Here is a 14,501-nt window from a genome sequence, read left to right on the forward strand (position 1 = left end):
CAATATGATGATAAGACATAGTTTTGTGCCTTGTTTTTTTGTTTTTAAGGTGTTGACTGAAGGAGTTAACTAGTGGGACAGTTTTATAAGTCACGTCATTCCAGAAGGGGCAATATCAATTATTTGCACTTTATTTTGTTTTTTAGGCTAGTTTCACACTAGCGTATCTTCCACACAGCACACGCCGCTGCTAAGCCCCGTCCCCTGCCCACCCCATCCGGTCATCTCCTCCTACTATCGCACACAGCTGCATGCGATCTGCGCACCCTATCTTTAGCATAGGGTGCGCAGACCGTACGCTGGCTGTGTGCTAGTAGGATTTTTGTGTGCGCTGTGCACTTTTGAAGGTGCGCCGGTGTGCACCGAACGCACCATGTTGCATTTTGGTGCGCTCGACGTACCTTCAAAAGTGCGCAGCGCATGTAAAAATCCTACTAGCACACGGCCAGCGCACGGTCTGCGCACCCTATGCTGAAGATAGGGTGCGCAGATCGCATGCAGCCGTGTGCGATAGTAGGAGGAGATGACCGGATGGGGTGGGCAGGGAGCGGGGCTTAGCGGCGCCGTGTGCTGCGTGGAAGATACGCTAGTGTGAAACTAGCCTTACATATACAGTGGGGCAAAAAAGTATTTAGTCAGTCAGCAATAGTGCAAGTTCCACCACTTAAAAAGATGAGAGGCGTCTGTAATTTACATCATAGGTAGACCTCAACTATGGGAGACAAACTGAGAAAAAAAAATCCAGAAAATCACATTGTCTGTTTTTTTTTCATTTTATTTGCATATTATGGTGGAAAATAAGTATTTGGTCAGAAACAAGCAAACAAGATTTCTGGCTCTCACAGACCTGTAACTTCTTCTTTAAGAGTCTCCTCTTTCCTCCACTCATTACCTGTAGTAATGGCACCTGTTTAAACTTGTTATCAGTATAAAAAGACACCTGTGCACACCCTCAAACAGTCTGACTCCAAACTCCACTATGGTGAAGACCAAAGAGCTGTCAAAGGACACCAGAAACAAAATTGTAGCCCTGCACCAGGCTGGGAAGACTGAATCTGCAATAGCCAACCAGCTTGGAGTGAAGAAATCAACTGTGGGAGCAATAATTAGAAAATGGAAGACATACAAGACCACTGATAATCTCCCTCGATCTGGTGCTCCACGCAAAATCCCAACCCGTGGGGTCAGAATGATCAAAAGAACGGTGAGCAAAAATCCCAGAACCACGCGGGGGGACCTAGTGAATGAACTGCAGAGAGCTGGGACCAATGTAACAAGGCCTACCATAAGTAACACACTACACCACCATGGACTCAGATCCTGCAGTGCCAGACGTGTCCCACTGCTTAAGCCTGTACATGTCCGGGCCCATCTGAAGTTTGCTAGAGAGCATTTGGATGATCCAGAGGAGTTTTGGGAGAATGTCCTATGGTCTGATGAAACCAAACTGGAACTGTTTGGTAGAAACACAACTTGTCGTGTTTGGAGGAAAAAGAATACTGAGTTGCATCCATCAAACACCATACCTACTGTAAAGCATGGTGGTGGAAACATCATGCTTTGGGGCTGTTTCTCTGCAAAGGGGCCAGGATGACTGATCCGGGTACATGAAAGAATGAATGGGGCCATGTATCGTGAGATTTTGAGTGCAAACCTCCTTCCATCAGCAAGGGCATTGAAGATGAAACGTGGCTGGGTCTTTCAACATGACAATGATCCAAAGCACACCGCCAGGGCAACGAAGGAGTGGCTTCGTAAGAAGCATTTCAAGGTCCTGGAGTGGCCTAGCCAGTCTCCAGATCTCAACCCTATAGAAAACCTTTGGAGGGAGTTGAAAGTCCGTGTTGCCAAGCGAAAAGCCAAAAACATCACTGCTCTAGAGGAGATCTGCATGGAGGAATAGGCCAACATACCAACAACAGTGTGTGGCAACCTTGTGAAGACTTACAGAAAACGTTTGACCTCTGTCATTGCCAACAAAGGATATATCACAAAGTATTGAGATGAAATTTTGTTTCTGACCAAATACTTATTTTCCACCATAATATGCAAATAAAATGAAAAAAAAACAGACAATGTGATTTTCTGGATTTTTTTTTCTCAGTTTGTCTCCCATAGTTGAGGTCTACCTATGATGTAAATTACAGACGCCTCTCATCTTTTTAAGTGGTGGAACTTGCACTATTACTGACTGACTAAATACTTTTTTGCCCCACTGTATTTATTGGATTAATATTTTTTCCTTTTTTTTTGTTTGTGATTTTTTTTTTTATATTTTTACATTTTTTTAAACTTTTTTCTACTCTTTTACATTGTCCCCGGATGGGACATTAGCTGTATAATGACAGATCACTGATCTACCTGATCACAGAGCCATATCTATACTGCAGTTTACAGAAACACAGCTCCTGCGGTGCCGTGTATATACGGCGCAAATCGGGAAGGGATTTAAAGATGTTGTCTCTGAATGGATGGATGAGCCAAGTTGTGCCCTTTCAAATACAGTGGGGAAAAAAAGTATTTAGTCAGTCAGCAATAGTGCAAGTTCCACCACTTAAAAAGATGAGAGGCGTCTGTAATTTACATCATAGGTAGACCTCAACTATGGGAGACAAACTGAGAAAAAAAAATCCAGAAAATCACATTGTCTGTTTTTTTTTCATTTTATTTGCATATTATGGTGGAAAATAAGTATTTGGTCAGAAACAAGCAAACAAGATTTCTGGCTCTCACAGACCTGTAACTTCTTCTTTAAGAGTCTCCTCTTTCCTCCACTCATTACCTGTAGTAATGGCACCTGTTTAAACTTGTTATCAGTATAAAAAGACACCTGTGCACACCCTCAAACAGTCTGACTCCAAACTCCACTATGGTGAAGACCAAAGAGCTGTCAAAGGACACCAGAAACAAAATTGTAGCCCTGCACCAGGCTGGGAAGACTGAATCTGCAATAGCCAACCAGCTTGGAGTGAAGAAATCAACTGTGGGAGCAATAATTAGAAAATGGAAGACATACAAGACCACTGATAATCTCCCTCGATCTGGTGCTCCACGCAAAATCCCAACCCGTGGGGTCAGAATGATCAAAAGAACGGTGAGCAAAAATCCCAGAACCACGCGGGGGGACCTAGTGAATGAACTGCAGAGAGCTGGGACCAATGTAACAAGGCCTACCATAAGTAACACACTACACCACCATGGACTCAGATCCTGCAGTGCCAGACGTGTCCCACTGCTTAAGCCTGTACATGTCCGGGCCCGTCTGAAGTTTGCTAGAGAGCATTTGGATGATCCAGAGGAGTTTTGGGAGAATGTCCTATGGTCTGATGAAACCAAACTGGAACTGTTTGGTAGAAACACAACTTGTCGTGTTTGGAGGAAAAAGAATACTGAGTTGCATCCATCAAACACCATACCTACTGTAAAGCATGGTGGTGGAAACATCATGCTTTGGGGCTGTTTCTCTGCAAAGGGGCCAGGACGACTGATCCGGGTACATGAAAGAATGAATGGGGCCATGTATCGTGAGATTTTGAGTGCAAACCTCCTTCCATCAGCAAGGGCATTGAAGATGAAACGTGGCTGGGTCTTTCAACATGACAATGATCCAAAGCACACCACCAGGGCAACGAAGGAGTGGCTTCGTAAGAAGCATTTCAAGGTCCTGGAGTGGCCTAGCCAGTCTCCAGATCTCAACCCTATAGAAAACCTTTGGAGGGAGTTGAAAGTCCGTGTTGCCAAGCGAAAAGCCAAAAACATCACTGCTCTAGAGGAGATCTGCATGGAGGAATGGGCCAACATACCAACAACAGTGTGTGGCAACCTTGTGAAGACTTACAGAAAACGTTTGACCTCTGTCATTGCCAACAAAGGATATATCACAAAGTATTGAGATGAAATTTTGTTTCTGACCAAATACTTATTTTCCACCATAATATGCAAATAAAATGAAAAAAAAACCAGACAATGTGATTTTCTGGATTTTTTTTTCTCAGTTTGTCTCCCATAGTTGAGGTCTACCTATGATGTAAATTACAGACGCCTCTCATCTTTTTAAGTGGTGGAACTTGCACTATTGCTGACTGACTAAATACTTTTTTTCTCCACTGTACCTGTGCCTTACTATACAGACAATAGGAGATATTCCTTCTAGTACAGATCATTTGCTGACATCCCTCTAAGCTGAGAATCCAGGAGCTATAAGGTGCCAGGATTGACACTTACCTCCAGCAAATGCCCCTTTGTGCTTACAATACTGGTATATCCAGTTTCACCCTTTTGTCAACTAAATGGAACTCTACTGCCTGATTGATTTCAATTATTGATTATTTATTTCCTTCAGGCTCTACATAAGATTTTAGATGATGAAGATATGATTCCCAGGAATAACATTTCCTACATAAAAAATAGTTTCTACCCTGTATGAATTCTCTGATGTGCAACAAGTTTTGAACTCCAAGTATAAAATTTCCCACATTCTTGTCATGAATATGGCTTCTCTCCTGTGTGACTTCGCTGATGCCTAAGGAAATGTGATTTCTGGCTGAAACATTTCCCACATTCTGGACATGAATATGGCTTCTCTCCTGTGTGGATTCTTTGATGTCTAAGAAGAGCTGGATTCTGGATAAAACATTTCCCACATTCTGGACATGAATATGGCTTCTCTCCTGTGTGGATTCTATGATGTTTAAGAAGATCTGATCTGTGGATAAAACATTTCCCACATTCTGGACATGAATATGGCTTCTCTCCTGTGTGGATTCTTTGATGTCTAAGAAGAGCTGATTTCTTGATAAAACATTTCCCACATTCTGGACATGAATATGGCTTCTCTCCTGTGTGGATTCTTTGATGTTTAAGAAGATCTGATCTGTGGATAAAACATTTCCCACATTCTGGACATGAATATGGCTTCTCTCCTGTGTGAATTCTTTGATGTGCAATAAGATCTGGTCCCTGGATAAAACATTTCCCACATTCTGGACATGAATATGCCTTCTCTCCTGTGTGGATTCTTTGATGTCTAAGAAGATCTGATCTGTGGATAAAACATTTCCCACATTCTGGACATGAATATGGCTTCTCTCCTGTGTGGATTCTTTGATGTCTAAGAAGATCTGATTTCTTGCTGAAACATTTCCCACATTCTGGACATGAATATGGCTTCTCTCCTGTGTGGATTCTTTGATGTCTAAGAAGAGCTGATCTCTGGCTAAAACATTTCCCACATTCTGAACATGAAAATGGCTTTTCTCCTGTGTGAATTCTCTGATGCATAATGAAATTTGTTTTCTGGGTAAAACATTTCCCACATTCTGAACATGAAAATGGCTTCTCCCCTGTGTGAATTCTCTCATGTGTAAGCAATTGTGATTTATGTTTAAAATATTTCCCACATTCTGAACAGGAAAATGGTTTCTTCTCTGTGGGAATTATTTGATGCTCAACATCACTTTCGCAGCTTTCATTTTGCTTAACAGTCTTTGATGAATCCAAATAGGTGCCTGATTGAAAAGGCTCCGATGATTGATTTTTGCTCAAAAGGGCTGGAGGTATAGCTGGAATAATGGCATGCTTTTCATAGGTATCTGGTTTCACACCACAGTCACCTGCCAAGAATGAAATGGATTTTATTATTTTTCATCATGAATGCCTTATATTTTATATAATTTCTATATACATAATTCTATACAACTCAAAGTATAATGAAACTATGACCTAAGACAGTGGTGAGCCACCTGTTCACAAATCCCATGGTACTGAGCCTCTAAAGTACAATCGACAAACATAATACACAAACCCAGAAAAGTTTGAAGCAATAAAGGGAGGATTAAAAATAAGCTTTATTACATTATAATCTATAGCAACAGATAGAAATATACACCATAACAACATGTAAGATTCTTAAAGGGTTATTCCCATCTCTGGTCAACTATCCCAATATGTAGTAGGTGTAGTAATAATATTAGGAAATATGTAGTATAGTTCTGACTCGCTATGTTGCTCACCCCATGTGCAGAGCATTGCATTAGCTTAGGTATCCATGGTTACTACCACTCATATAGTGACTGTTAGATGCTAGCGGTCATAACCATGGATACCTAAGCTGCTGCAATTCCCCTGCACATGGGGTAAGCGACATAAGAGAATCAGGAAAACTATACCACATTTCTATAAATAAACCTACACATAAATGACTTAACCCCTTAAGCCCCAAGGGTGGTTTGCATGTTAATGACCAGGCCATTTTTTACATTTCTGACCACTGTCCCTTTATGACACTGTTTTCTCGTGACATATTGTACTTCATGTTAGTGGTAAAATTTCATTCATATAACTTGCATTTATTTGTGAAAAAGACGGAAATTTGGCAAAAATTTCGCAATTTTCCAACTTTGAATTTTTATGCCCTTAAATCACAGAGATACGGCACACAAAAAACTTGATAACTAACATTTCCCACATGTTTACTTTACATCAGCACAATTTTGGAACCAAAATTTTTTTTTGTTAGGAAGTTATAAGGGTTAAAAGTTGACCAGCGATTTCTCATTTTTACAACACCATTTTATTTTTAGGGACCACATCACATTTGAAGCCACTTTGAGGGGTCTATACAGTCATATGTAAAAGTTTGGGCACCCCTATTAATGTTAACCTTCTTTCTTTATAACAATTTTGGTTTTTGCAACAGCTATTTCAGTTTCATTTATCTAATAACTGATGGACTCAGTTATATTTCTGGATTCAAATGAGGTTTATTGTACTAACAGAAAATGTGCAATCTGCATTTAAACAAAATCTGATCAGTGCAAAAATATGGGCACCCTTATCATTTTCTTGATTTGAACACTCCTAACTACTTTTTACTGACTTCCTGAAGCACTAAATTGGTTTTGTAACCTCATTGAGCTTTGAACTTCATAGCCAGGTGTATCAAATCATGAGAAAAGGTATTTAAGGTGGCCACTTGCAAGTAGCTCTCCTATTTGATTCTCCTATGAAGAGTGGCATCATGGGCTCCTCAAAACAACTCTCAAATGATCTGAAAACAAAGATTATTCAACATAGCTTTTCAGGGGAAGGATACAAAAAGTTGTCTCAGAGATTTAACCTGTCAGTTTCCACTGTGAGGAACATAGTAAGGAAATGGAAGAACACAGGTACAGTTCTTGTTAAGCCCAGAAGTGGCAGGCCAAGAAAAATATCAGAAAGGCAGAGAAGAAGAATGGTGAGAACAGCCAAGGACAATCCACAGACCACCTCCAAAGACCTGCAGCATCATCTTGCTGCAGATGGTGTCTCTGTGCATCGGTCAACAATACAGCGCACTTTGCACAAGGAGAAGCTGTATGGGAGAGTGATGCGAAAGGAGCCGTTTCTGCAAGCATGCCACAAACAGAGTCGCCTGAGGTATGCAAAAGCACATTTGGACAAGCCAGTTACATTTTGGAAGAAGGTCCTGTGGACTGATGAAGCAAAGATTGAGTTGTTTGGTCATACAAAAAGGCGTTATGCATGGAGGCTAAAAAACACAGCATTCCAAGAAAAACACTTGCTACCCACAGTAAAATTTGGTGGAGGTTCCATCATGCTTTGGGGCTGTGTGGCCAATGCCGGCACTGGGAATCTTGTTAAAGTTGAGGGTCGCATGGATTCAACACAGTATCAGCAGATTCTTGACAATAATGTGCAAGAATCAGTAACGAAGTTGAAGTTACGCAGGGGATGGATATTTCAGCAAGACAATGATTCAAAACACCGCTCCAAATCTACTCAGGCATTCATGCAGAGGAACAATTACAATGTTCTGGAATGGCCATCCCAGTCCCCAGACCTGAATATCATTGAACATCTGTGGGATGATTTGAAGCGGGCTGTCCATGCTCGGCAACCATCAAACTTAACTGAACTGGAATTGTTTTGTAAACAGGAATGGTCACAAATACCTTCATCCAGGATCCAGGAACTCATTAATAGCTACAAGAAGCGACTATAGGCTGTTATTTTTGCAAAAGGAGTATCTACGAAATATTAATGTCACTTTTATTTTGAGGTGCCCATACTTTTGCACCGGTCAAATTTTGTTTAAATGCAGATTGCACATTTTCTGTTAGTACAATAAACCTCATTTGAATCCAGAAATATAACTGAGTCCATCAGTTATTAGATATATGAAACTGAAATAGCTGTTGCAAAAACCAAAACTGTCATAAAGAAAAAAGGTTAACATTAATAGGGGTGCCCAAACTTTAACATATGATTGTATGATAGAAAATACCCAAAAGTGACACCATTCTAAAAACTGCACCTCTTAAGGTGCTCAAAACCACATTCAAGAAGTTTATTAACCCTTTAGGTGCGTCACAGGAATTTTTTGAATATTTAAAAAAAATGAATATTTAACTTTATTTCACGAAAAAAATAATTCAGGTTCAATTTTTTTTATTTTACCAAGGGTAACAGGAGAAATTGGACTGCAAAAGTTATTGTGCAGTTTGTCCTGAGTACGCTGATACCTGACATGAGGGGGGGAACCACTGTTTTGGCGCATGGCTGAGCTCAGAAGGGAAGGAGCGCCGTTTGACTTTTTCAATGCAAAATTGGTTGGAATTCTGATCGGACGCCATGCCACGTTTGGAGAGCCCCTGATGTACCTAAACAGTGGAAACCCCCAACAAGTGACCCCATTTTGGAAACTAGACCCCCCAGGGAACTTATCTAGATATGTGGTGAGAACTTTGAACCCACAAGGACTTCACAGAAGTTTATAACGTACAGCGGTACAATTAAAAAATCATATTTTTTCCACAAAAATGATCTTTTCACCCCCAATTTTTATTTTCCCAAGGGTAACAGGACCCTAAAAGTTATTGTGCAATTTGTCCTGAGTACGCTGATACCCCACATGTGGGGGTAAACCACTATTTGGGTGCATGGCAGAGCTCGGAAGGGAAGCAGCGCCATTTGACGATTTTGGCTGGAATTGTGATCAGACACCATGTCGCGATTGGAAAACCCCTGATGTACCAAAACAGTGGAAACCCCCCACAAATGAACCCGTTTTGGAAACTAGACCCCACAAGGAACTTATCTAGATATGTGTTGAGAACTTTGAACCCACAAGGGCTTCACAGAAGTTTATAACATACAGTCGTACAATTAAAAAATCATATTTTTTCCACAAAAATGATCTTTTCACCCTCAATTCTTATTTTTCCAAGGGTAACAGGACCTTTAAAGTTATTGTGCAATTTGTCCTGAGTACGCTGATACCCCATATGTGGGGGTAGACCACTATTTGGGCGCATGGCAGAGCTCGGAAGGGAAGCAGCGCCATTTGACGTTTTTGGCTGGAATTGAGATCGGACACCATGTCGCGTTTGGAGAGCCCCTGATGTACCAAAACAGTGGAAACCCCCCACAAATGACACCATTTTGGAAACTAGACACCCCAAGGAACCTATCTAGATGTGTGGTCAGCACTTTGACCCCTCCAGTGCTTCACAGAAGTTTATAACGCCCGGGTGTGAAAATAAAAAAAATCGTATTTTTTCCACAAACATGATCTTTTAGTCCCCATTTTTTTTATTTTCCTAAGGATAACAGGAGAAATTGGACCTCAAAAGTTGTTGTCCAATTTGTACTGAGTATGCAGATACCTCATATGTGGGAGAAAACTACTGTATGGGCACACGTTGGGGCTCGAAAGGGAAGTAGTGACGTCTTGGAATGCAGACTTTGATGGATTGGTCTGCGGGTGTCATGTTGCCTTTGGAGAGCCCCTAATGTACCTAAACAGTGGAAACTCCCCACAAGTGACCCCATTTTGGAAACTAGACCCCCTAAGGAACTTATCTAGATGTGTGGTGAGAACTTTGAACCCCCAAGTGCTTCACAGAAGTTTATAACGCCCGGGCGTGAAAATAAGAAGATCATTTTTTTCACAAAAAAGATATTTTTGCCCCCAATTTTTTATTTTCCTAAGGGTAACAGGAGAAATTGGACCCCAAAAGTTGTGTTGCAATTTGTCCTGAGTAGGCTGATACCCCATATGTGGGGGTAAAACACTGTTTGGGCGCATGGCAGAGCTTGGAAGGGAAGGAGCACCATTTGACTTTTTCAGCACAGAATTGGCTGGAATTGAGATCAGACGCCATGTTGCATTTGGAGAGCACCTGATGTGCCCAAACAGTGGAATCCCCCCAATTCTAACTCCAACCCTAACCCCAACACACCCCTAACCCTAATCTCAGCCCTAGCCCTAACCCTAACACTAACCCTAGCCCTAACCCTAAGCCCTAGCCCTAACCCTAGCCCTGGCCCTAACCCTAGCCCTAACCCTAATGGGAAAATGGTAATAAATACATTTTCTTTCAATTTTGTTATTTTTCCCTAACTAAGGGGGTGATAGCGGGGGGGTTTGATTTTCTATTTATGGCGGTTTTTATGTTTGGCGGCTGTCAAACGCTAAAAGACGCTTTTTATTGTAAAAATAGTTTTTGCATCACCACATATTGAGAGCTATAATTTTTCCGTATTTTGACTCACCGAGTCATGTGAGGTCTTATTTTTTGCTTGACGAGTTGATGTTTTTATTGGTACTATTTTCGGGCGTGTGACATTTTTTGATCGCTTTTTATTCCGATTTTTGGGACGCAGAATGAACAAAAACCAGCGTTTCATGAATTTCTTTTGGGGGGGTGCGTTTACACCATTCTGCGTGCGGTAAAATTGATAAAGCAGCTTTATTCTTCGGGTCAGTATGGTTACAGCGATACCTCATTTAGGTCGTTTTTTTATGTTTTGTCAGTTTTATGCAATGAAAACTATTTTATATGGTACCAGTGGATATTTATATGCGTCTTTTTGATCGCGCGTTATTGCACTTTTTGTTCGGCGGTATGATAAATCATTATTTTTTGCTTCGTTTTTTATTTTTATTTTTTATGGGGTTCGCTAAAGGGGTTAACTAATGGGACAGTTTTATAGGGAAGGTCGTTACGGATGCGGCGATACCAAATATGTGTACTTTTATTGTTTTTTTTTTTATTTTCCAAAAAATGAATTTATTGGGGGAATATTTTTTTTTTCTAATTTATTTGGCGATTTATTAAAAATTATTTCAACACTTTTTGTTTTTTACTTTATTACATAGTCCCAGGTGGGACATCACTGTCCTGTGACAGATCACTGATCTGTCACATCACAGATCACTGTGACAGATCAGCAATCTGTCACAGGCAGTGTGCAGGCTTCCTCCTTGCCTGCGCTTTGCAGGCACTGAGGAAGCCAGCTCCTTGCAGGCCCCGAAGGTCCCCGTTGCCATCTTGGATTCGGGGGCCTGCAGGAATTGCGCTGCCGTGGGGGGCTCAGGGAAGCATGGAGGGATCCCCTTCCTTGCCAATGCTTCCCTTTAACCCCCGGTACACCGCGATCATGTTTGATCGCGGTGTACAAGAGGTTAACGTGTCGGGGGCGGTCCGTGACCGCCCCTGACACATGTGCCGGGTGTCAGCTGTGATAATCAGCTGACACCCGGCCGCGATCAGCGGCGCTCACCACGTGGGCGCCGCTGATCGCACTAGATGTACTATCCCATCCCTGGGGATTAAGTCCCAGGCCACATGGGCGGGATAGTACGTCTAGTGGCAGAAAGGGGTTAAAGAAAGACACTTCCCAAATTAGTAATGAATCCCACAAGAAAAAGGAAGCCTATAACCAAAAAAGTAAAACTGAATGATCTGTATTAACACAAATCAGACAGAGTTAAATTAAAAATGGAGATATAAGTACAACAGACTACTGTCTGATAAGGTAATACACCCAAGTCTGACTAATCTAGTGTCATCATGTAGAGCCTTTCCCTAAACTCTAATACTTCCAAGTACAAAACCTTTGCAAAAATATTCAACTACTATTTGAGCACATGCAATCAAATCTGGGGAGCAAGTTATATAAAAGCAGAATATTACAGCACTTATTACTCAAAAAGCCAATATATGTGCAATGCAAAGCATAAATTACCGGACTTATGTGACTTACAGCTATAATGGATCTTAGACATGCAGATGAAGATGTACAGTACCTCACAAGGATTAGTAGATAAAGTGCATTGTGCTGATGTATATCACGTGTCATAAAGACTACTAGAGTAATGAAAGAAACGTCATTTGTCTTTAAGGAGTAACCATATCAGATATAGCCGCATATGAATGTACAGCCAGTGAGACCAGCAAGGAGATCAAATGTATAAAGGCCAGTATATGTGCAAGACTGAAATTACTGATGCAAATCACAACAGTAAGGGATCTCTAGTTGTAAAACATAAAAAACGGAATATATGTCTCCAGAAAGGGCATTGTATTGGTATATATATAGTGTCATAAAGACTACAATAATCATATAATAAACACCATTTGCACGTATCTCAAGAAGGAATATGCCTAAAAGATAGCAGCAGGTAGAGAAGTGGTCAGTGAAATCAGCAAAGAGATCAAAAAGATGACATGTGTGCATAACAAAATGCAGAGTATTACCGGCTTCCCAGGCTATACACATCAACCCACAGCTGTCAGCTTTCCCTCTGCTGGTTATGAAAATAAAGCCCATGCAATTTTTTCTGAAAAATAATCATAAAATTAAATACATGTACAGTAAACTGCACACACATTGTACTAATTATATATGTGACTGACATCTTTCTATCTATCTATTCTATGTATACAGCTGTGATCAAATATTAATATCCTGGAAGCTCCATGGGTATTACCCCCTTACTAGGGAATAAATATCTGCCCCCACCTGTCCGTTTTCCCTCTGCTGGTTAATTATTTGTTGGGGGGACCCCACGCCAGTTTTTTCCAGAAAATAAATTTAGTAAGCAATGAAATACATGTAGAGTAAGCTGTACATACACTGTACTAATTCTATATGTGACTGACATCTTTATATCTGTTCTATTCAGTTGGGTCACGCCGTGATTTTTACTGTACGCGGCAGATGAATTGCCGATTTTTCAAAGGACATGGGTATGTAAAAATCATGCAGCAGTCACATGGTCCGAGTGACAAGCAATTTTTTCCCCACACCCATTGATTTGGATTGACGAGTGTCGTCCGAGATACAATGACAGTCGCAGTATGCTCATAGAATAACACTGATGAGATTTTTTATCGGATTGTACTCGCCCATTTTCCTTGCAAATGAGTATGAGCCCTTAATGTTACTTTTTATTTTATTCTTAACTCTATGTAGACATTCTACATTGTAGATTTTTATTCTACACTCTATGTAGGTAGTGGGGGCTGAATACAAACTCAATATTGTCCCCAGCTCCCGCTGATCGCAGGCAGAGCAGAGGACAATGATGTGAGCTGTCCTCAACATCCGGCACCGGGGATCAGCACAAACAGTACCTGTCAGGATTCAAACCTAGCACTTCTTGCGCACCAGTCAGCAGCTCTTCCTACTGAGCTATTCAGCTCGCTGGACAATTCAGTGCTTATCCAAATACTTGAACCTATGTTGTTGCTGATGTCTTCTCCCTGAGTGTCCTGTTGGTTACCACCCTGAGTTCCTGATTGGTTCATTCTGATTGCACACCCTTTTTAAATCTGGCCTTGCTCTCAGTTCCTTGCATGATTATTGAGCTACCTGATTTTAGTCAAACTTCTTTTCACCTGCTATTCCTTCACAGGTCACTTCTGTTGGTACTTTGCCAAAATTTGCTTTTGCCCATGACTGTATCTTTAATGTAGCGTTGAATGCGTCCTTCTGTCCAAAACCGGTATAGACTGCGCCTGCACAATGTGGCCAGAGTCAGAAGGACACATCCAGTGTTAATAGAGGTGACAGGGAAGACGACAAGGATGGCGGATGACTGTAGCACAGGAGATTGCGGTATGTGTAGGTGCTGACGAATACGTGAGGGCATACCGCGAGCTCCGGTGTGGCAGGAAGAGGAGTGTTGGGTCGGAGTCAACGCCTGCACCTGGCGGGATCTCTGGGGCTATTTTATTGGAGACAAATTCGCACACAGTGTCTTCAACAAAATATAAATATTTAACGCAGACAGCGCTTAGCAGGGGAACTAGGGAAAGGCTTATTATTTATTGTTTTGTACGTATGTATGGAACAACAGCAGCACATGCAGGATAAGGGAGCATATACCAGGCTAGAGGGACATATACAAGGGTGGGGGAGCACATACCAGGCTGAGGGAGCATACAGCTCTGACACAAATTAAGAGACCATTGCAAAATTTTCAGTTTGTCTGATATTTCTCTTTTATAGGTATATTTTTGAGTAAAATGTACATTGCTCTTTATTCTATAAACTACTGACAACATGTCTTCGAATTTCCAAGCACTAATTTTTGTATTTATTTTCAGAAAATGAGAAATGGTCAAAATAACAAAAAAGAATGCAGTGCTTGCAGACCTCAAATAATGCTAAGAAAACTCAATCATTTAGAAACAACAATACTAATGCTTTAA

General features: G+C 41.1%; 2 protein-coding genes across 2 annotated transcripts in view; both read right to left on the minus strand.

The window, feature by feature from the left end:
• LOC141094243 (uncharacterized) overlaps positions 1-14,501 on the minus strand; it is a 1,213,871-nt gene that overhangs the window by 292,599 nt on the left and 906,771 nt on the right. The gene's annotated exons all lie outside the window — the stretch shown is intronic.
• LOC141093939 (uncharacterized) overlaps positions 4,309-14,501 on the minus strand; it is a 197,074-nt gene continuing 186,881 nt past the window's right edge. Inside the window, exon 18 of the mRNA XM_073579620.1 lies at positions 4,309-5,372. Coding sequence (XP_073435721.1) covers positions 4,483-5,372 — 890 coding nt within the window. The 3' untranslated portion in view covers positions 4,309-4,482. The remainder of the gene's footprint in view (positions 5,373-14,501) is intronic.

The sequence above is a fragment of the Dendrobates tinctorius genome, unplaced genomic scaffold (assembly GCF_039654945.1).
Source record: "Dendrobates tinctorius isolate UK_male_01 unplaced genomic scaffold, ASM3965494v1 ptg000063l, whole genome shotgun sequence".
NCBI classification, from domain to species: Eukaryota; Metazoa; Chordata; class Amphibia; order Anura; family Dendrobatidae; genus Dendrobates; species Dendrobates tinctorius.